This window comes from Rhinoderma darwinii, chromosome 7 (genome assembly GCF_050947455.1).
Source record: "Rhinoderma darwinii isolate aRhiDar2 chromosome 7, aRhiDar2.hap1, whole genome shotgun sequence".
Lineage (NCBI taxonomy): Eukaryota > Metazoa > Chordata > Amphibia > Anura > Rhinodermatidae > Rhinoderma > Rhinoderma darwinii.
In genome coordinates, this window is record NC_134693.1 from 74,326,888 (window position 1) to 74,351,440 (window position 24,553).

Below are 24,553 nucleotides of genomic sequence, written 5' to 3' on the forward strand. Positions count from 1 at the left end.
TGCACGCAGCTGTGGTTTAGGCTGCTCACATGGCTATGATTCATTTTATCCACCCTAAGGGACTCCGTTAGGACATCCCATGGTACTGTATCCCCCAGTGAATACTTTAACGACAAAATAGGATTTTTGTACTTGCCAGTAAAATCCCTTTCTTGTTGAATTCACTAGGCGACACAAGTCCTGCCCTATTTCTTTTTAGTTACATTTTTAGGCTTCTTAAGGTTTCTTTTCCATTTGGAAACCTATATTATGTTAAACCTTCTCTGCTCTCCTCCTGCTCTTGGTACAAACTGAGGAGCTGAGTGCTCAGCAGAGGGTATAGCCCATTATTTATTTATTTATTTTATTTATTTTTAATATATATATTAACCTAATGTCAACCTCCTAGTGACAGCGGCCTATACCCATGGTATTGTGTCCCCCAGTAAATTCAACGAAAGGGATTTTTACTAGTAAGTACAAACATTTTCTGCAACGGACCATCTGAAAAAGGAAAACCGCATTATATTCAGATGAGGCTACGCTATCTTACTGTGGTGCTGCTTTTATAGGGCAACTTCTGGTGACCGAATCCCTTTACATAAATAATGTCTCATTTCTAATATTCAGTCCAAAGGTTGTGATTTGTGGTAATGCTAATTTCTTTGTTTTTTACAGTTAATGCTTCCAGTATTGGAGCATCTCAAAATACTCTAAACAGTCAGTCCAAATCTACACCACCGGTTACTTCAGCCCCAGTTATGACTTCGGTACTTCCTGCTTCTACTACTGCAACAGTTGTTGGAAACACCCAGGTGTCTACTAGCAACAGCCAGCAAATGTCTATGTCTCTTCAGTCTTTGCCCGTCATTCTCCATGTTCCAGTTGCTGTACCTTCTCAGTCGCAGATGCTACAAGGTGCAACAGGGACATTGGTGACTAATCAGCAATCTGGCAATGTTGAGTTTATCCCAGTACAAAATCAGACCACAGTCAATAATCTTACAAAAACACCAGTGTCTCTACCCGTAACTAAAACAATGAACAGCCCTTCAATGGCCAGTTCGAGCATCCAACGAAATTCTACAGTTAGTTCACTTTCTTCCCCAATGGCTGTGCAGGCTATGCCAACATCACATTCAGTTGCTTTATCCTCCAGGCAATCCTTGCCAAATGTTACTTCTGGTGTGTATAATCAAGCAAGTAATCGAAATATTGCACAATTAAAATCAACGGTGCCTGCATTTAACAACTCTGCCACAACTGAATCGCCTTCTGGAAATAGATCAGGTGAGTAGATTTGTTTTATTATGTTACTAAAAAAGATTTCGTGGAATTGGGACATTAGCAAGGTAAAAGTTTGTGTTCCATTCTGAGAGTAAAATGCGTTTTAAGTCTACTGAATAGAATGCGGCATTTGCTGATAACTGCTTCTGTCTACCACAATAATATGTATAATAAGAGGGCCAATAATGCTAATACCAGATATATATTTCAGGAAGATCAGAAAAAATTTAAGTGGCTTAAAAGGTTACTCAATAATTTGTCCATGTACTTTCCTGCCCAGTGAAAGTATGCACATTAGTTACAGTTCATATCACATTTTGCCCATCCTGCTGAAGTATGCTGTGTCTCTCTCTTTTCTTTCTTTCTTTCTTTCTTTCTTTCTTTCTTTCTTTCTTTCTTTCTTTCTTTCTTTCTTTCTTTCTTTCTTTCTTTCTTTCTTTCTTTCTTTCTTTCTTTCTTTTTCTTTTTCTTTTTCTTTTTCTTTTTCTCCTGTCAAACAGGATCCAGATAGATTTGCTGGATCCGGTTTCTTGTTTTACAACGTAGCTTAATTTTTCTTGTTGCCTTTAAATAGTATTGCAATTAATTTGCAGACCTACAGACTAACCGGACACCAACAGCAGAGACTGCTTCAAACAAACGCTGCTCAGCTGACAACAGTGCAATGGTATGTTGACTGACTAACTTTTTATTTATTACCAAATTCAAAGCTGTTAGTTTCTGAATATAATATATTTATTAGGCTAGGTTCGCAGTGTTTTGCTGCGTTTTACTTTGTTTTGTATGCCATTTTTAATAGCGTTTTGTGGTGCTTTTATTATTGCGGCCAGATATTACATTAAAGTCTATAGTAAAATATCAAATGTACTACTCACAACTGTGTTCCCTTGTTGGTTACATTGGGGGACAGAGACCGTGAGTATATGCTTTTGCCACCAGGGGGCTTGACACTGAAACAAAAAAGTGACTCCTCCTACAGGATATAACCTGCCCACAGACACTGATCTATTCAGCCTTCACTTAGTGTCATAGGAGGCAGACACTTCTCCCGTGCTAGGGATCCTGAGGCCTGCGCTGTGGACGCTCTCCTGGTGTCATGGTCGTACTTCTGTTTTCCTGTGTCTTCCCTCCTTTGCCTTTCCTGCCGCAGCTCCTCCAACGGGTCAAGGTGGAAGAGATTCCTGACGTTCTGGTGACCTCGTGTCCCTATTGGCCGATGTCTCGTGGCCCCTACCTCTCCATCCTGACCTTCTCTCTCAGAGACCTCTCTTTCACCAGAATTTAAGGTCGCTTTGTCTAAAGGTGTGGCTGTTTAAGCCGCCTTTCTGAGGGCTTGTGGTTTTTCGTATAGTATTATCCTCATTGTGCTTAACATCAGATAGATATTTTCAGCCTGCATTTACAATCGTATATGGAAGGTTTTACCTTGGTTGGTGTAAGGATCGCATGTTTTCCCCCTTTGCGGTTTTCCTCGTCCAGGATTCTATCCTTTTTAACCCTTTCCCGCACCTGGGCGTGCAGTTACGTCCGCGCTTTAACAGTTCAAGCAGTGACGGTTAACTGTGCAGGATGTCTGCCCTGCGCTACATGTTTCCGATCAGCGGCCCATCGTTAATACTATAATATTATTTTTCCCGCATGGTGATCAATGCCAGAATCCCTATTTTTTTGGTCACCACCCCTCCCAAAATATAGAATAATATAGAATAAAAAGTGATTCAAAAAACCGCATGTACCCTAAAATAGTACCAATAAAAACTACAACCCGTCCCGCAAAAAACAAGTCATTACACAGCTTTTTTGACTGAAAAATAAAGTTATGACTCTCAGAATATTGGTGACACAAAAAAGAAATTATTTTATATAGAAAAAAATATATATTTTATTGCGCAATCTCTGCAAACCACAAGCTATATACGTATGGTATCGCCGTAATCGTATCGACACACAGAATAAAGTAAAATTGTAACTTGTAGCTCAAATAAAGAAAACACGTTTTTGGTCGCCTTGCTTGCCAAAAAATGGAATACAAAGTGATCAAAGAATCGCATCTACCCCAAAATGGAACCAATGCAAACTACAGATTGTCCCACAACAAAAAAAGCACTCACACGGTTCCGGTGGAGAAAAAAATAAGGTTCTGGCTCTCAGAATATGGCGACCCAAAATGTGCAGTGTGTTTGAAAAGCGGATAAGATCGGGCACCATTTATCAGCTCGACACAGGCCACACATCTATGAATTATTATTTATTTACCCTATTATACCCTGATGTGCCCCGCACATCTTGTATATGCCCCCACGTTATAAACTACCAAGCAAAATATGCTCTCCAAAAGCCAAATGGCGCTCCCTCCCTTCTGAGCCCTACAGCATGCCTAAACAGAAGTTTACGTCCACAGATATGACATCGCCATACCCGGGAGAACCCGATTTTAACATTTTATGAGGTATTTATCTTCAGTGCCACAAACTGGGCACAACATATTGTGCTCTAAAATGACATATCGGTGGAAAATTCACATTTTCACTCTGCACCGTACGCTGCGCAGTAACCCCTTTGCGCACCACGTTTTAATTTCATGTTGTGGTGCGGGGGGGGGGGGTGATTTATGGAGTGTCAGCTGTGTGTTACAGCTGACACCCGTGACTAACGGACTGGAACAGTGATCGCGCTGTTACAGGAGCCTATAAAAATGACAATATACTGCAATACTTTAGTATTGCAGTGTACTGTAGCAGAGATCTAATGATCGCTGGTTCAAGCCCCCTAGGGGGACTAATAAAATGTGTAAAAAAAAAGTTAGATAAATTCCCTGAGGTGGGACCCGCATCTATCTGACATTTATGCCATAAATGTCCTTCATGGAAAAACCACTATACATGCCGCGGTCGCTATTGACCGCGGCATTTATCTAGTTAAACAGCCAAGAACAGCGCCATCACGGTTCCTGGCCGTTAGAGCAGCATGTGTATGGAGCGGGCTCAGCGCATGTGTCAGCGCCATACATTTATTCTTGCTAAAAACTGCATCTTATAGTCCGAAAAATACGGTATGTGAAATAGTAACTATTTGTGGGGTATTACGATCTGTTTTACCATCAGATCCATTTAACCCCTTAACGCCGAAGGACGGATATATCCGTCCTCAGCAGCTGCTAGTTCGCGCAGGAGGACGGATATATCCGTCCTGTGATCGCGCGGGTACTGACAGTTTACCCACGCGATCAGCGGCAGGAGCACGGCTGTTATACACAGCCTGGCTCCTGCTGCAACTGCCGGAATCGAAGCACGCGCCGATTCCGGCAGTTTAACCCATTAAATGCCGCTGTCAACAGTGACAGCGGCATTTAATGTGTTTGACAGAGGGGGGAACTCCCTCTGTCTCCCGATCGGCGCCCCCGCAAACAAATCGCGGGTCGCCGTCGGGTTTCCATGACAGCCGGGGGTCTAACAAAGACCCCCAGGTCTGTCTTCAGCATCTGCCTGTTAGGCGATGCCAGAGGCATGACCTAACAGGTTGCCTGTCAGTTTTACACTGACAGGCAATAATGCTTTGGTATACGAAGTATACCAAAGCATTATATATGCGATCGGCATATCGTATAGTGAAGTCCCCTGGTGGGACTAAAAAAAAAAAAGTAAAACCGTTAAATAAAGTTTGTGAAAAAAAAAATAAAAAAAATTACAGTCAAAGTCAAATAAAACAACTTTTTTGCCCCAAAAAGTGGTTTTATTTAATAAAACGGTCAAAACAAATCACACATACACATATATGGTATCCCCGCGATCGTAACAACTTGACCAATAAAATGAACACATTAATTAAACCGCCGGATGAACGGCGTCCAAAGAAAACGCAAAAAACAACGGCAAAATTCTCTCTTTTCTCCCATTCCCCCCATAAAAAATAAAATAAAAGTTCATCTATAAGTCCTATGTACCCCAAAATAGTACTAATGAAAACTACACATTGTCCCGCAAAAATCAATCCCACGTACGGCCACATCGACGGAAAAATAAAAAAATTACGCCTCTTGGAACGCGGCGATGCAAAAACAAGTAATTTTTTTCTAAAAGGGTTTTTATTGTGCAAACGTAGAAAAAACATATAAAACCTTTACACATTTGGTATCCCTGTAATCGTGCCGACCCATAGAATAAAGTTAACATGTTATTTACGCTGCATAGTAAACGGCGTAAATTTATAACGTGAAAATTAATGCTGGAATAGCTGCTTATTTTCAATTCTCTCCTAAAATAAAGTTAATAAAAGTTAATCAATATGTTATAAGCATCTAAAAATGGTACAATTACAAAATACAACTCGTCCCGGAAAAAACAAGCCCTTATACGGCTATGTCGACGGAATAAAAAAAGAGTTACGACTCTTGGAATGCGACCGTGGAAAAACAAAAAATAATCCTTGGTCATTAACGTGCAAAATGGCCCGGTCATTAAGGGGTTAAATTTAAAAAAAATATAAATTTATAAATGAATCACTTGGATAGGTAAAAGCATTCCCAAGTTATTACCACATAAAGTAACACATGTCAGAGTTGAAGAAATCTTCGTCCACCAGACCAAAACAGGCTCAGTACTGAAGGGGTTAAAGCAGAGTTTGAATCACTGTTCAACGCTCAGCTCCATGAAGGGGCGGGCATCTGCCCTTTCCATTTTATTTGGTCGCCTGTTTGTATCTAAAGGTGGAATTAAAGCTTTTTTTAATTGGGTGGCTCATGCGTCGTAACCCCCCCCCCCCTATCGTGCTCCGATTCCCTCGTAGGATCTGAATTAAGTCTGATGTCTTGCAGTCGACTTCATTTGAACCCTTGGGAAAGATCTCTCCCTTAGTTGTCTGTCCTTGAAGGTGGTTTTTCTGGTTGCGGTGGTCTCCATCCGGAGGGTCTCTGAGTTGGCGGCTCTCTCGTCATTCTTCGTATCTGGATTTTTACCAAGACAAGGTGGAGCTCTGCTTGGTGCCCACCTTTTTGCCTAAAATGGTTTCGGCCTTCTACATGAATGAGCATATTGTCTTGCCATCTTTTTGTCCTCCCAGTCATCCGAGGGAGCGTTCCATCCACAAACTGGGTGTTGTCTGTGCTCTGCGGAGTTACCTTTTTATCACTGCTTCTTTCCGGCGGTGAATTCCCTCTTCATCCTCCCCGAGGGTCCCAGAAAGGGTTTGGCGGATTCTAATAATTGTTCGGGGGGCTTATGTCCGGGGAAAGGTTTCCCCTTTTCCGTGTTACAGCCTACTCTACCAAAGCGGTTGGGGCTTTCTGGGCTGTGCGCCATCAGGCCTCTGCCTTTCAATGTTGCAAGTCGGCCATGTAGTCTTCTCTGCACACTTTTTTGTCACGTTCTACCTGGTGCATACCTTCGCCTCTGCAGATGCTTCTCTGGATCGCAAGGTATTGCAGGCATCTCTAAAATAGCGGACCACGTCCTGTGTTCTGTTCCCACACTTGGGGACTGCTCTAGGACATCCCACGATCCGTGTCCCCCAATGTAACAAGCAAGAAAACAGGGTTTTTTGAGTACTCACCGTAAAATCCTTTTCTAATCCAGTTCATTGGGGGACACAGACCCCACCCAATTGTTTTTCAAGGTTTTTTGTTGCTTTTTCGGTTGTCAGTTTGAGGGATTCCTCTCTCTTGTATCTGCTTTTCCTACTGCTTGCGGACAGAATGAATGGCTCCTTGTCGGTGGGCAGGGTATATCCTGTAGGAGAAGTCACTTTTTTATTTCATAGTGTCAAGCCTTCTAGTGGCAACAACATATAACCACAGTCTGTGTCCCCCAATGAACTGGACAAGAAAAGGATTTTACGGCGCGTTTTATTCCAAACTCTGCATTCTATGGTATTTTTGTGGTTTTTTTCAGGCGTTTTCCCCATAGGCTTCACTATAGGTCTTCAAAAACGCCAGAAAAAAAATCATGTACCCAATTACACTACGTAAAGCGTTTTTTGATGCGGATTAAAACGCCAGAAATTTCATGTGTGAAGGAGGCCTAAAGGTGTCAATCCTTTGCCGGGGCAGCCATTTTTCTTTTTTTCTCTTTTTTTTTTTTTTTTTCTTCTCCTTGCCTTCTGAAAGCCATACTGTTTTTTAAAAATTTCTGTCTACAAAGATGTGAGGGCTTGTTCTTTGCATACTAAACAATGGACTAGGAAACAGAAAAAAAAAATCTTTCTGGGGGGGCATGGGAAAAAAAACAACTGATTCCTCATTTTTGTCTTCATATCAACATAATAACTTTATTATGTGGGCCTATAGGATTTTTTTTTAATGATTTTACAAAGCGAAAAAGAACAAAAATTGTCTTTGTGTAGCCAAATTCTGAGAGCGATCGAGATATATACATTATATATCTATACCTCCGTGTTCAGCTGTTCGATCGAGGGGAAGTTGCAGGCATCTACACGTTTTCCATGTAGTGTCGCAGTGGAAATGTAGTATTTTTTTCAGTTCAGTCAAGCCAACAGCAGTTATTGTATGCTGTATTCACTATATGTGAAAGTTGTTCTACAAGCAGATATGAAATTCTGAGGGGCATAAGAATATTTGGGGTTTATTTACATAATTTTTTTTTTTTTTCCAGGGTGGTAAACCTGCAGCTAGTGTTATTGATCTAACACTGGATGATGAAGATGCGGAAACGTCCACTCATGGTGAGCTATGCAGCTGTTTAATTTTTTTTTTTTTTTTTTTAAAGGGAATGTGTTGCCAGAAAAACATGTTTTTTTTTTAAAAATTAAACATTTAGTGTGTGGGTGATTAAACATTGTTCAAATTTTTTTTATTTTTTTCGCGAGTCAGGAAATATTATAAATTTTTTCTAATTTATAATACTACCCATTTTTGGTCACTAGATGGAGCTAGTTCCCAAAATTGCAGCATTGCAACATTGGGTTAAAAGCCCTCGCTCTAGTGAGCTCTCAGCATCCCCCCCTCCTTTATCCTGGCTAGTGCCGGGATAAACGAGGGGTTTGAAAGGTTTAACCTCCTACACTGTGTGTCGCCATTTTTTGAGGTAACCCACAGTGTAGTAGGTTTACATACAGTAGTAAACACACACAAACACTAACATACATTGAAATCTCTTACCTGCTCCTGCCGCCGCGGCTCCCTCCGGCCCGTCCGCTCCGTTTGCTGCCGCTGTTCCATGTGCACAAGTCCGGAAGCCGCGACCGGAAGTAGTAATATTACTGTCCGGCCGCGACTTCCGGTCCACAGGAAAATGGCGCCGGACGGCGCCAATTTCGAATAGGACTGTGTGGGAGCGGCGCATGCGCAGTTCCCACACAGACGCCGTACACGGCAGTCAATGGGACGGGAGCCGTTCACAGTCCCTATGGGACTGTGAACGCCGTATTCCATGTCTGTGTGTGTCGTTAATCGACACACACAGAAATGGAACAAAAAATGGCAGCCCCCATAGGGAAGAAAAAGTGTAAAAATAAGAAAAAGTAAAACACAAACACACAAATGAATATAAACGTTTTTATTAAAGCACTAACATCTTTAACATATAAAAAATTTATTTGTGATGACACTGTTCCTTTAATGTAGTGTTTGTGCCTTCATATCTCATATTGATATATTGCTTCAAGTAAATAAATATACATACATACATACATACATACATACATACACACCACATGTCCGTTCATAAAAGAAAATTGTTTTATGTTTAATGTATTTGTTGCATTTAGATTCAAGAAGGAGCAACACTTCATCTATATCTGGAAGTGTTCAGGCATCGCAACCAGTGGGTCGTCAACTACAGCCTTTACAGACAAACACTGTGCAGACCTCATCTGCACCTACTGGTCTTCCTTCTCAAGCCACTATACATGTTTTACCAACAGGTATCAGAAAATGTATCTTCTTTTCCCTACATTACTGTCTTTGTACCCTTCTAACAAAAAGGGATGTTTTCAAGATTACAGAGTACAAGTTTGCTGCTGCTGAGACCCCCAATGGTCAGCTGTTTTCAATTTCCCTTAAGCTGTACCACTGGGGAAATGAACATTTACACAGTTCCAGTGAAACCAGTATGCGGCTTGTGCAATGCATGCTTTCTGCTCAAAATGGGAGACTATGTAATAGCCGACACTTCAGTGTAACAAGCAGGATCCTGCTCCTTTTAACACCTTAGATGCCACAGTCAATAGTGACTGCAGCATCTAAGCGGTTAGAAACGGGGTGGCTTCTCTGATGTTCCATCGCCCCCTCTGGTTGGCCTCGGGGCCTAAGGGTCGGTTGACCCAGAGTTTTTTTTCTTGCGGATACTGCATTGGATTTACAGCCAAAAAAACACCAAAATCGCCTCCCCATTTATTTCAATGGAAGGCAGACGCGGACTGCTGGCCACTCGCGGGAAAAAAAGCGGCATGTCCTTTTGCCGCAGTTTTCGCCTCTGACATCCCATTGCGTCAATGGGAGGCAGAAAAAAAAACGGCGGCGCTCGTTTCTGAATGTTTTTCGTCGCCCAAGTGGCCGAGCTCCTGCAACTGCTGGTCGGTTTGAGACTTCAGAAAAAACATCAAAGTCTTTTTAAGAAGGTAAGGCGCAGCGGACCGACCAGCGAGCGAGGCCAACGGGGACTTCCAGCTCCCCCTAAACCCCGTTCGACCACCCTGTGTTCAGGCTGACGTGTGTGATTCCCGACCATGAAGAAGAAAATGGATAGATGCGGGTCCCACCTCTGGGACCCGCACCTACCTCTAGACTGAGGCTCCCCTAAACCCTGTTCTACCTGTATTCCGGCTGACGCGTGTCATTCCTGAATCATGAAGAAGAAAACCGCATAGCTACACTGCTTCCGTAAGTTCCATAGAACTGAATGGTAGTTACGAAAACAGTGTAGCTCGCATGCTATGCTGCATCTGTAATTGCCATTCACTACTATGGGAGTTATGGAAACCGCGTGTCTCAGCGAGTTACGCTGTTCTCTTCTTCATGGTCAGGAATGACACTCGTCAGCTGGAACACAGAGCGGTAGAATGGGGTTTAGGGGGCCCCGTTTTAGAGGTAGGTGCGGGTCCCAGGGGTGGGACCCGTATCTATCTGACATTTTCTCAATAGTTTCCCAGCTCGCACCCTACGTCTGCATCGAAAGGCGTAAGTATAACCTCCCGCAAAAGATATAGCATATATACACATTGTTACATAGTTACATAGTTAGTACGGCTGAAAAAAGACACATGTCCATCAAGTTCAACCAAGGGAAGGGAAAAGGGAAGGAAAAATTTCTACACATAGGAGCTAATATTTTTTTGTTCTAGGAAATTATCTAACCCTTTTTTAAAGCCATCTACTGTCCCTGCTGTGACCAGCTCCTGCGGTAGGCTATTCCATAAATTCACAGTTCTCACTGTAAAGAAGCCTTGTCGCCTCTGCAGCTTGAACCTTTTTTTCTCCAGACGGAGGGAGTGCCCCCTTGTTTTTTGAGGGGGTTTTACAAGGAACAGGATTTCACCATATTTTTTGTATGTGCCATTAATATATTTATACAAGTTAATCATGTCCCCCCTTAGTCGTCTTTTTTCAAGGCTAAATAGGTTTAATTCTTTCAATCTTTCCTCATAACTTAAATTCTCCATGCCCCTTATTAGCTTCGTTGCTCTTCTTTGTATTTTTTCCAACTCCAGGGCATCCTTTCTATGAACTGGAGCCCAGAACTGGACTGCATATTCTAGATGAGGCCTCACTAATGCTTTGTAAAGTGGCATTATTACATCCCTGTCCCGCGAGTCCATGCCTCTTTTAATACACGACAATATCCTGCTGGCCTTTGAAGCAGCTGATTGACACTGCATGCTGTTATTGAGTTTATGATTTACAAGTACACCCAGATCCTTCTCAACAAGTGAATCCGCCAGTGTAGCGCCCCCTAGGACATATGATGCATGCAGGTTGTTGGTACCAAGATGCATAACTTTACATTTATCTACATTAAACTTCATTTGCCAAGTGGACGCCCAAACACTTAGTTTGTTTAAATCTGCCTGTAATTCATGAACATCTTCCATAGTCTGAACTATATTACATAGCTTGGTGTCATCTGCAAAAATAGAAATAGTGCTATTAATCCCTTCCTCTATATCATTAATAAATAAGTTGAATAATAGTGGTCCCAGCACTGAACCCTGGGGTACACCACTTATAACCGGGGACCATTCAGAGAAGGAATCATTGACCACAACCCTCTGGATACGGTCCTTGAGCCAATTCTCAATCCAATTACAAACTATATTTTCTAAACCTATAGTCCTTAATTTACCCATTAGGCGTCTATGGGGGACAGTGTCAAATGCCTTTGCAAAGTCCAAAAACACTAAATCCACAGCGGCCCCTCTGTCTAGACTTCTGCTCACCTCTTCATAAAAACAGATTAGGTTAGTTTGACAACTTCTGTCCTTAGTAAAACCGTGCTGGCTGTCACTTATAATGCTATTTATTGTCACATAATCCTGTATATAGTCCCTCAATAGCCCCTCAAACATTTTCCCCACGATGGATGTTAAGCTTACTGGTCTATAATTACCCGGGGAAGACCTAGAGCCCTTTTTGAAAATAGGCACCACATTTGCCCTGCGCCAGTCCCTTGGCACTATACCAGTCACTAGAGATTCTCTGAATATTATGAAAAGGGGGACAGAAATAACTGAACTAAGCTCTTTAAGAATTCTAGGGTGTAACCCATCTGGTCCCGGAGCCTTGTGCACATTTATTTTATTTAATTTAGCTTGGACCATCTCTACATTCATCCAATTCAGTATATCAACTGATATATTAACAGCACTGGCACCGGCTACATCAGCTGCTCTTTCTTCTGTTGTATATACAGAGCGGAAGAACCCATTTAGTAACTCTGCCTTCTCTTGATCCCCTGTGATCAACTCCCCATTACCATTATCTAGGGGTCCTACATGTTCAGACCTTGGCTTTTTTGCATTTATATGCTTGAAGAATTTTTTAGGATTTGTTTTACTATCCTTGGCCACCTGCCTTTCATTTTGTATTTTTGCTAATTTTATTACATTTTTACAGATTTTATTAAGCTCTTTATATTTTACAAAGGCTACAGATGTACCCTCAGATTTGTATTTTTTAAATGCCCTTTTTTTGTCATGTATTGCCCCTTTCACAGAAGGTGTAAGCCATGTGGGGTTTAATTTGAGTCGTTTATACTTATTACCTGTAGGAATAAATTTTGCACTATAATAACTCAAAGTAGATTTGAAAATCTCCCATTTATCATTTGTTCCATTATTTGACATTAGTTCTTCCCAGTCTATATCCTGAATTGCAGCCCTCATCCTGGGGAAATTGGCTTTCTTAAAATTAAATGTTTTTGCCCTCCCAGCCTGCGTTTGTTTTTTACAGTATAGGTAAAATGTAACTATATTATGATCACTGTTACCGAGGTTTTCACGAACATTGACATTCCCAACAAGATCTGCATTATTAGAAATGACCAGATCCAACAGAGCTTCACCTCTAGTCGGGTCTTCCACAAACTGGCCCATAAAATTTTCCTGCAATAGGTTGAGGAAATGTCTCCCCTTTGCAGTTGAAGCCGAACCATGACACCAATTAATATCCCGGAAATTAAAATCTCCCATTATCACTACAGTACCCGCCTGTGCAGCCCGCTCCATCTGTTTATATATCTGACCTTCCATCTCCTCAGTTATATTGGGGGGTCTATAGATTACACCAAAAGTAATTTTTTCAGTGTTTACCTCCCTTTCTAGTTCCACCCACAAGGTTTCAACCTCCTCACAGTCTTGACCCACTATTGTCTCTTTCACACTCGCCTTCATATCACTTCTCACATACAGACATACACCACCACCTTTCCTATTTGTCCTGTCTTTACGAAAAAGTGTAAAACCCTGTAGATTTACAGCCCAGTCATGTGAAGAGTCCAGCCATGTTTCAGCAACACCAACTATATCTATATTTTCTTCCAGTATCAAGGCCTCCAGCTCCCCCATTTTGCTTGCTAGACTTCTGGCATTTGTGAACATACACTTTAACTTGCCTGTCAGTTTTTCACTTTTATTATCAGAAATGTGATTTGACATTAATCGGTCCTTTTTATTTACACTGATGTTTTGTAACGAAAGGATCTCCTTATCTTGTTGTCTAGTCCTCTCCCCACATTCTGTTTCTCCCCCCACCAATATAGTCTGACCCCTCTCTAACCTGGCTACCCCTTTTTTTTCTACATTGACCTCCCTCCTCAGCCCTAGTTTAAATACTCCGCCACCCCAGCTAGAATTCTCTCCCCCAGCACAGCGGACCCCCTTCCATTTAGGTGCAAATCATCTGCAGAATACAGTTTGTACCCCAATGAAAAGTCAGCCCAGTGCTCTAGGAACCCAAATCCTTCTCCTCTACACCAAGACTTCAGCCATGCATTTAACTCCCTAAGCTCCCGCTGTCTTTCCTGTGATGCGCATGGCACAGGCAGTATTCCTGAGAATACAACCTTGGAGGTCCTTCCCTTCAGCTTGTAGCCTAGTTCTTTAAAATTATTCTTAAGGCTCCTCCACCTACCATTTATTCTGTCGTTGGTACCGACATGGACCACGACAGCTGGATCATCACCAGCCCCTCCCAGCAATTTGTCCACCCGTTCCACCACATGCCGAACCCTGGCACCAGGGAGACAGCAAACCATTCGGTTGAGGCGGTCTTGGCGACAAATTATTCTATCCGTCTTCCTGATTATAGAATCCCCTACAACTATCAATTGTCTTGGCTTGCCTGCATTACCATCCCGCCGACTACTAGCTGGGCTGTTCTCCCGGCTGTTAGGGAGATCAGTATCCACTAGGGCTGCCTTTTCTGAGACTGACACCCTCGCATCATCACCCAACCTGGCAATTTTGCTTGGAATGCCAGAAACCGGATCGGCCTTCCTTGTCTTTGACCCCTTTCTACTGCCCCTAACTACATTAACCCAGCTACTTACCTGATCCTGCTCACCCATGTCTTCACCCTCCAGTTCTAACCCACTAACTGCATGCTCTGTGAGCAGCAAGCTCCGCTCAAAATTGTCTATCCTCCTCAGTGTTGCATTCTGCTCCTCCAGATCTCTAATACGAGCTTCCAGGTGAACAACATGCTCACATCTGCCACAGAGATATTCACCCTGGAACTCCGGCTCCAGTCGTGTATACATATGACAAACTGTGCACTGAAGAAAACCTCCAATCTTGCTATCCATTATCCAAGTTACACCAAAACAGCGAACAATTGTCAAAGAAAAAGAAGAGTACTTACTGGGGCTTCAACTCCTCTTTTCAACTCCGGTTTTAGAACTCCACTTAGTTCACAAGCCACTTAAACCACCAAGCTCAGAAAGAGCAATTGTGACTCCATCCGACCCCCGAAGGTAGATTTCTCTTTCTTAAAGGATACTTAGCAGGTTCGCTTGTCTCTATATCTACCCTTTACGCACCCAACCAGCAGCAGATTCCGTGGATCATAGAGACATTGTGTAAATTCAGAGACTTTGCTGGGGGGATAGTAATTGTTGGTGGAGATTTTAATCTAGCACTAGACCCAACTTTGGACACTTCCAACTAGAGCTGGGCAATTAATCGGAAATTATTTTTTTTAACTCGGCACAGTATATCGACTTCATCTTGCACATTTTAGGTTTCTTTAAATTTTTTTTTCCCCCAGTTTAAACTGTATCTGCATCTTTAGGACACAGATACAGTTGAATCCAATGGTAGGTCAGGGGCATTATACTGTGGAGGGCAGTTATGCGGGGCATTATACTGTGTAGAGGTAGTTAAGGGGGCATTATACTTTAGAGGGAAGATATAGGGGCATTATACTGTGGGGGGGCAGTTATAGGAGTATTATAATGTATGGGGCAGCTATGGGGGGCATTATACTGTATGAGGAGTACTATGGGGCAATGTACTGAGTGGGGGCAGTGTCAGGGTGTATATTATATACAGCGGGCTCAGGGGATAAGTATTCAATGGCATAGTATAGAAAAAGGGGTGTAGTCTAAATAATCGTTAATTAGGTCCTAATCTCCCAGCCCTACTTCCAAAGGATTGCACATCTCTCATTCCTCCCTACTAAAACATAAATCCTGCTTGAGACGCCTAGATTTGGTAGATGTTTGGCGCCTGCTCCACCCAGACACGAAAAATTATACCTTTTTCTCGTCATTACACAACTATCATAGAAAAGATTATCTTTTTCTCAATAGTAGATATCTTCCTATAGTTAATAACACGCACATAGGTTCCATTACCCTCTCAGACCAGGCACCTGATTCGCTATCCATCTTTCTCAAACATCCCACCCAGCACTTGGACCTGGTCCCTTGACGAGACCTTGACTGATCACCCACGTCACTTTGAAACTCTTAACAATCTCCTGGTGGATTTCTTCCATAGGAATGTGTCGTCGGACATGTCCTTCCCGATGGTATGGGAAGCTCACAAAGCTTTCATACGAGGTGAACTGATAGCCTTAGGGTATGTGCACACACACTAATTACGTCCGTAATTGACGGACATATTTCGGCCGGAAGACCCGGACCGAACACACTGCAGGGGGCCGGGCTCCTAGCATCATAGTTATGTACGATGCTAGGAGTCCCTGCCTCTCTGCAGGACGACTGTCCCGTACTGAAAACATGATTACAGTACGGGACAGTTGTCCTGTAGCGAGGCAGGGACTCCTAGCATCGTACATAAGTATGATGCTAGGAGCCCGGCTCCCTGCACTGTGTTCGGTCCGGTACTTGCGGCCGAATTACGTCCGTCAATTACGGACGTAATTAGTGTGTGTGCACATACCCTTAGGCTGAAAATGCAAAAAAGAACGCACTGCAGAACTCCTGCCTTCTAGCGCAAATCTCTACCCTTGAAGGGTTAAGTAAGCATTTTAAGGCAGTAGCCGTTCAGAATGACCTCACAGACCTGGAAATTAAAGGATTTGCTGAACATTAAATCCGCTAAATTATACCAGAGAATTAAGTTCAACTTTTATGTGCATGCTCATAGAGGTTCTAAGGTTATGTCTGCTCTTCTGAGAAAAACAAAAGCTATATCTTTTATTCAAGAAATTAAAGCTGCCTCTGGACCCTCTGTCACCAATATAAATGCCATAACGAAATAATTCTTTAAGTTTTTAACTTCTCTATATAATCTGCCAGAACACCCAAATGCACAAGACTTAGAGGACCGGTCATTAGGTCCTACAAAGTGAGTTATCAGACTCACCAAATAGCCGCTGTGTCTAAGAGTCCAGCGGTGTTTGTCCTGTACTTGTGCTTCTCCCCCCCTGTTGCTGAGCCATGGACCCCTCTTTATTTATCAACCAATATGGAAATGACCTGTTGGCTAGGCAAGTGGGTTTGGCCGCCAGTGATTCTTAATGGGCAGAGCTACCACAGAGCCTCTGACGCGGACCTATCAGCGTGAGGCTGTTTCCTAAAGACAGTCTTCAGCCAGCGTCATCGTGTAAGACTACGTAATACCACTAGACTTATCAACCTCATTCATTATGCTACCTTGAAGAAAATCCCTCTAAGGCTGGATTCACACGACCATGTTACGTCCGTAATGGACGGAACGTATTTCGGCCGGACTGAACACTCTGCAGGGAGCCGGGCTCCTAGCATCATAGTTATGTACGATGCTAGGAGTCCCTGCCTCGCTGCAGGACAACTGTCCCGTACTGAAAACATGATTACAGTAAGGGACAGTTGTCCTGCAGCGAGGCAGGGACTCCTAGCGTCGTACATAACTATGATGCTAGGAGCCCGGCTCCCTGCACTGTGTTCGGTCCGGGACTTCCGGCCGAAATAAGTTCCGTCCATTACGGACGTAACATGGTCGTGTGAATCCAGCCTTACTCTTTTGGGTACCGATGCTGAAAAGGCATTTGATTGAGTCCGTTGGTCGTTTATGCATGCCACCCTAGTCAAGTTTGGTCTCCCGATGACATTCATTCAATCTATTTTCTTACTTTACGCTCCACCCAAGGCCACATTAGGGCTGAATGGCACATTGTCTCCGGCTTTTGATATTTCCAATGGCACAAGGCAAGGTTGCCCATTGTCACCTACCTTGCTTATTCTTATGATAACTTTGATACAAAAAATTATTCAAACCCCTACCATTCAAGGTATACAACCTGGAACACGCACGCACAAACAAACCCCCTACCATTCAAGGTATACAACTTGGAACACACAGCATTTGCAGATGATCTTTTCTTATTCATATATAACCCTAAACAGGCCTTTCCCCATGTCCTTCAAATCTTCGAGTTCTTTGGATCGGTGTCCAATTTTAAAATGCATTTTTGTAAGTCCTGAACATCTCGGCCCCCCAAAAAAGAGACCAGCGAGATTCAGCACTTGGCACCCTTTCGTTGCCCAGAACATCATATCACATACTTGGGTATTTAACAAAGACCTCTATACTATTTTCTGCTAATTACCCTCTAGTACAGAAACTTCAGACACAACTTCGCTCTCTCAACCTTCTGTTTCCTTGCTGGTCGGGTAGAAAAATGTATTTAAAGACCTACATACTACCGCACTTGCTGTATGTTCTTCAGATAGTTCCTATACAACTCCCACATACATTTTTTTTTACTCCATTAAATGTCTATTCTCCAACTTTCTCTGGAATACACACAAACCTAGGTTACCACATAGACATTTTATTTTAAAACCATCATCTGGCGGTATGGGTCTCCCGGATCCTTTATTGTATTGTAGAGCCAACCACCTATGTAGATAGATACATCTAACTAGAACTGAACACTCTTCTTTGTCTATTAGCGTTTTTTCAACTTCTACATCCAAACAACATGAAGCTCAACTATGGTGTTCGTCCTTTAAAAAAAAAATGGACATACTGTCGCACAGCCTTACTACGAAAGGTACGATAGCGGTGTTTCACTGCTTTCTCCATTTAAAAGAGCCTTCTAAAATTATTTCTGCTCTTACACCTCTTAGCCTAATTCCGGTGATTATGGGAAACTGAACACCTCCACTAGACCATGGAGACGCTTTGGGAAGATACCCGTAGCTGAAGTCCTTAATGATGACATAATCCCCAACCTCATCTTTTTACTTCTAAACCCAGCATCAAACTCAATCACTTTCCTATATACGCAACGTTTCTCCGACATATGTAGATAATTTATAAGAACATTCCCTAACATTAATGAACCTACTTTGCTGGAAACCTATTTATTACTGCCTTCTCTCTAAAAATATACTCTAATATACTCTTGACTAATGCACCTTCAAATCCTAAGTATCTCCTTGCTTGGGAAAAAGAATTAAACCTCACATTTAGTAAAGAAGATACTACTTTTATTTTAACACACACACATGGTTTTTCTAAATGTGTGAAAATACAAAAAAATTCCTACAAAATCTTCACTAGATGGTACAGAACCTCTGAATTTCTATGTAAGATCAATGTACTAAACACTGTTGAATGTTGGTGATGCTCATCGCAAGTGGGAAAGTTCTCAAGTTCTCCTATTTTGTGCCACTGCCCGGTAATTAGACCGTTTCTGGGATATAATCTCTCAATTGATACAAAAATTTACTAACACCTCAACTACTCTGGGCTCCACCGCATTACTTTCATCCTAAATTTAATGACTTAACCACTCATATGATTACAGTGGCTAAACATTTGATCTCACTGAACTGGAGATCGCAAGAACCCCCTTCCATTCAGTCATGGACTCTTTGTGCAGAATGGAGGAGCTCCTCAGCTGGGAGTTGAGGAATCGTGAACGTTTCTTAAAAATTTGGAAAACATGGCTCATTTACTGGGCAACTGAGTTTTCTCTCCACTATGTAACCAACTATTTAGACAAAAAATAACCACTTTCCTGTCCTCTGTATCCGCTGATGTTCTCCTCTCAACATGTAGATATTTTCCCTCCCCACCCCCTACTTTATAGATCTTCCTCTCAAGGATCTCCTCCTCGCAGGGTCTAATTCTGATGGCCTTTTAAGGCTTTGTTCGCATCTGTGTCAGGGTTCCGTTCTGCTTTTCCATCGGAGCTTCTCGTCAAAACGGAAGTCATAGGTTTCGACGTCTACTACGGTATTCAATCTGTCAAAACGACGTAACCCTTGCCCAACTGAGACAAACTGAAACCATTTGCACCAGATCCATCACCATAGAAATCAATGGTGATGCAAATGGAAACCTATGGTTAACGCTTGTTTCAGTTAGGGTTCCAATCTGACGGGAAGCTCCGACGGAACGCCAGAACGCAACCCTGACGCAGGTGTGAACGAAGCCTATCATGGTCTCGCCAACACCCACTATGATTTCTTGCTTGGTTTATGTACAATATGGGAACATTGTAAATAGTTTATATATGTAATGCTTTGTTTTTTATGTTTCTATATTTTGTATCAATGGCGATAATCGCTCCTTCTATAGTTAGTTAGTACAGTTGAAAAAAGACACATGTCCATCAAGTTTAACAGAGGGATGGGAAAGACTTCTATGCACAAAGTCATTAGCTTGGGCCTGCGCGTCCTTTTTTCTCAGTCATCCACCTCGTGCTACAGAGTATATTTTTCATTTACTGTATGTTTTTCTGTTTAATAAAAAGATTTGCAGAAAAAAAAAAAAAGTTACGGCTTTTGGAATGTGGGAAGAAAAAAACGTATTTTAAAATCCGAAATATGACTGGCGTGAAGGGGTTAAGCGAATAGTCATTATTAATACTTTAATTGGTGAGATATTTTCTTGCTCAGTAAATCCACAGGATCTTCTATAAGCAAGCAACTTGTCCACTAAACTATTATGGATACCTGAAACGCTAGGGTTTTGCTTTGAGAAGTTTGACAAGTGACGTATCTATGAGAACTTGTAAATAGTCTATAACCAGGTCCAGAAGGGAACGTGCAGGGACAGATCAAATGATATATCCCATGATGGACTAAAGTAGAAGTCCTAATCGGACTCTCCTAAAGATATGCATGATCAGTTTGGCTGCATCCCTTCAAACAAAAGGAAACCACACCTGGGTAGATTTGAGCCATTTTTTTGGAAATAATTTTTTTAAAAGTTCCTGGTGCTTAGACATAAACTAGAACTAAGAGACCAACAAATAGCCAATTCCATTAAGCTACAGAAAAGGTTTATTATTTTCACCAATAATAAAATGTATTCTTTTAGAGCTGTAGTCATCTTAATTTGACAGTGTATAGAAATATCTTGTGGTTCGGTAAGTTTCTAGCATTTAATATTTGATGGACTGGGAAATGGGTAATTTTTTATTTTGAGATACCTGTGGGGGATGATTTGAATATGCAGAATGTTGATCTGAGAACGATTGGGTGTGATATCAATTAGTCCCCAAAAAAACTGGGATAATGCAGGTGTCAAACTCTAAGTCTGAGAATAAAGCCTCTAATGATGTTATAGGAATTGGAGACCTGTCTCGTGTCCCATCTTAAAGAGTAATATTCAAAAGGGTTTTCCATGCATTGAATATGGCCTTAAGGGCTTATTCAGACGAAGGTATAATATGTCCGTGCAACGCGCCTGATTTTCACGTGCCTCGCACGGATCTATGTTAGTCAATGGGGCCGTTCAGACTGTCCGTGATTTTCACGCAGCATATGTCCGCTGCGTAAAACTCACGACGTCCTATATTTGCCCGTTTTTCGTGCATCACGCACCCATTGAAGTCAATGGGTGCATGAAAACCGCGCACGGCACACGGAAGCACTTCCGTGTACTGCACGCGATGCGCGCTACAGTAGTCAAAACTATGAATGAAAGCAGAAAAGCACCACGTGCTTTTCTGTTTACAAACATACAGAGTGTCATAATGATGGCGGCTGCGCGAAAATCACGCAGCCACGCATCGTGCTGCTGACACACGGAGCTGATATGGACCTTTTGCGCTCGCAAAACGCCACATTTTTGCACGCGCAAAATGCACACGCTCGTGTGAATCCGACCTAATAGTGAGGCTCTTTGCATCCTGGAGGTGTGGATTTTGTAAATGATCTATGAGTAGTGAAGTATCTGAGTTTAGACTTGTCGCATTCGAAGACTCATAACTTTTTTTTTCCTCTGTGTATAGCTGTTTGAGAGCTTGTTTTTTGCAGAACAAGTTGAATTTTCTCATGGCATCTTTTTTGGGTATATATAATATATTGGTTAAGTTTCTTATCAACTTTTTTTGGGTCAGGGGTTTAAAAAATTAGCTATTCCAGCATTGTTTTTCGCGTTTTAAAATTACGCTGTTCTCTGTGCGGTGTAAATAACATGTTACCTTTTATTCTATGGGACGGTATGATTATGGCAATTCCAAATATGTATAGGTTTTTTTTATGTTTTACTACTTTTGCACAATAAAAACACTTTTAAACAAAAATAATTTTGTTTTTGCATCGCCGCATTCCAAAAGCCATAACCTTTGTATTTTTCAGTCTAAGGCTATGTTCACACGGAGTATTTTGGGGGAGGAATATCTGCCTCAAAGTTCCAAACTGAATTTTGAGGCAGATATTCCTCCCCCAAAATACTCCGTGTGAACAGCAATTATCGCACCGTTTTTCGCCCGCGGCCATTGAGCGCCGCGGGCATAAAACAGCGAGATATACGCTTTCTCCTGCCTCCCATTGAAGTCAATGGGAGGTCGGAGGCGGAAGCGCCCGAAGATAGGGCATGTCGCTTCTTTTTCCCGCGAGGCAGTTTTACTGCTCGCGGGAAAAAGACGCCGACGCCTCCCATTGAAATCAATGGGAGGCGTTCTCGGGCCGTTTCTGCCGAGTTTTGCGACGCGGTTTCCGCGTCAAAAAACTCGGCAAAAGACCCCGTGTGAACATAGCCTAAACCGTAAGGCTTGTTTTTTGAGGGGCGAGGTGTAGTTTTCATTGCTAGTTTTTTGGGGTGCATGGGACATCTATTATATTTTTTTTTGGGGGGGGGGGGGGGGGGGGGGTTAATGGAAATAAAAAGTAATCCTGCCATTGTTTTTTTTGTATAGAAGCCCCTTCCCTCTGTCAAACCACTTAAATGCAGCAGTCGCTATTGACCACGGGTTTAAGGGGTTAAAAGGCCACGATTGGATGTTTCTCTGCCTGCTGCTGTGCCTGTGCAAACACCATCACGTATATTCGGGAGAGGTTAATGGTTCAGAACTTTTACTCCTAACTCATTAATGATTGCTGACTATTTTTTTTCCAAGCACGTACAGTACATCAGTCTACCATACCGTCAATCATTGGTGAGGAAGTAAAGGGATCGCCTGGGTCCGAAATACAGGCCGCTGTGTCCCTGCTTCTGAGATATTATCCAAAAGGCACAACGGGGAAGATTTATCAATAATCTAAAGGAAGAAAAAGTCCTTGTTGCCCACAGCACCCTATCAGCGCTCAGCTTTCATTTCTTTAACTAGTCTGGAATAATGAAAGCTACGCTATGATTGGTTTCTATGGGCTGCAAGGACAGAGTTTTCTTTTTAGTCAGTATTGATCTCCCCAATATCTTTGTTGTGCCACTCAGAATAATAGCTCATTGGACCTGTCCTCCTTATATGCTGCACTTTAAATAGGACAGATTTACAGTGCATGTCTGATCATACATGAAGACAAATGTGGCAGAAATTTTCTGGCAAGATAAAAGTTAACTTTATCCCACAAAGAAAATTATAATTTTTACAACAATTATTTTAATCTTGATGCCACTATCTGAAAGAATCTCAGAAAATTGGAATTAAAATGTTAATTTATTGTGTGTACTTCTTTATAGAGTATTTTAGAACGATATAACTAAGCGGTAATATATAACAGTAGTTTTCCAGTATGGTTATTATTTGGGTAGTATGCAAAGTTTGTTAACCTGATTTTATGATTTCTTTTTCCTCTCCAGCTCAGACAACTGTTAATATAACACAGCAGCGGCCAGGGACTCAGACTGCTCCAAGAGCTGCCGTTCCACGAGCATCAAACAACCCACATATGGTCTACACTACAACATCCCTCCCCACTGTACCTGTACAGACCCCTATACGCAATACAGTCATGCAAAACCAAAACCTCCGGCAGATCAGTCCTCAAACTGGAGGTAAACCTACACTGGACAAGCATTCGCTTTTGTAAATACTCTTCTTTTGGTTTTGTGTTTGAAAACTAGTGTTCATGCAATATATCATATCGCATCTGAAAATCCAATTATCTATTTACTAGAATTAGGGCAAAACCCATACACTCAACTTTATATGTCCTTTAGAACTGGATTCACACACAGCGTTTTTGCTTCGTTTTTAATGACATTTTTTGCTGAGTTTTTTTTAGTGCTGCCAGATGCTACTTTAAAGCGATCGTAAAATATAGAATGCACTACAACTGTGTTTTTTGGTTTGTGGTGTTCTTGAGGTAATTTTGTGGTCCGTGGCATTTTTTTTTTTCCAAATACAGCATGCTCTCTGCATATGGCTGTTTTTCAGCCATTTTTCCCATAGACTTCTCTATAGGATTTAGAAGAAAGCCAGAAAAAAGGAATGTGCGAAATGACATTAAATACGCCACCGAACATGCAACTAAAAACGGCATGTTCATCACTGTATATGTTTAGTATTTGAAATAAATATAAACTGTACATATATTATACCACACTGAAATACATTATATGGAACACTAATTACAAGAACTGACCAGTTTCTATTTTTCTTTATTTTTGAAAATGATCATGTTGGTTTTTTTTCTCAGCCTGTTTTCTGCAACATAATAAGCAAGTTCTAAAATATAGCAACATCCAGATTTCTCATTGAATATACAGGCCTAATGCTAAAGAGACTAAAAGTACAAATCAAAGAAAAGAGTGGAATAAATATATTAATTGTTTGTTTTTTTAATAAATATTTAGGAGTACCTGTAAGAATGCCACAAACTACTGCATATGTAGTAAATAATGGGATGCCAATAGGTTCTACTGGACCACAGCTCACAGTTCATCATCGACCCCCACAAGTAAGTACTCATTCACTTATGATTAACATTCAGTGAAGATAAGGTTAGTCACCAGAACCATTGTTATAATGGATAATAATAATTGCCATATATGTTACTAATCAATAATATTGACCTATAGTTCATGTCATCCGTAACACTGTACAATATGCTTTAAGAGAATTGTTTTAAAGAGGCTCTGTCACCACATTATAAGTGCTCTGTCTCCTACATAAAGAGATCTGCGCTGTAATGTAGGTGACAGCAGTGTT

The 24,553-nt window shown here is 41.7% G+C and overlaps 1 protein-coding gene across 7 annotated transcripts in view; it reads left to right on the forward strand.

Moving 5' to 3' along the window:
- The window catches only part of ATF7IP (activating transcription factor 7 interacting protein), a 106,527-nt gene that overhangs the window by 79,228 nt on the left and 2,746 nt on the right, over window positions 1-24,553 (forward strand). For all 7 annotated transcript variants that reach the window (XM_075833551.1, XM_075833547.1, XM_075833555.1 and 4 more), the window contains 6 exons: window positions 658-1,269; window positions 1,860-1,933; window positions 7,872-7,941; window positions 8,986-9,141; window positions 23,203-23,397; window positions 24,199-24,302. In XM_075833551.1, coding sequence (XP_075689666.1) covers window positions 658-1,269; window positions 1,860-1,933; window positions 7,872-7,941; window positions 8,986-9,141; window positions 23,203-23,397; window positions 24,199-24,302 — 1,211 coding nt within the window. The remainder of the gene's footprint in view (window positions 1-657; window positions 1,270-1,859; window positions 1,934-7,871; window positions 7,942-8,985; window positions 9,142-23,202; window positions 23,398-24,198; window positions 24,303-24,553) is intronic.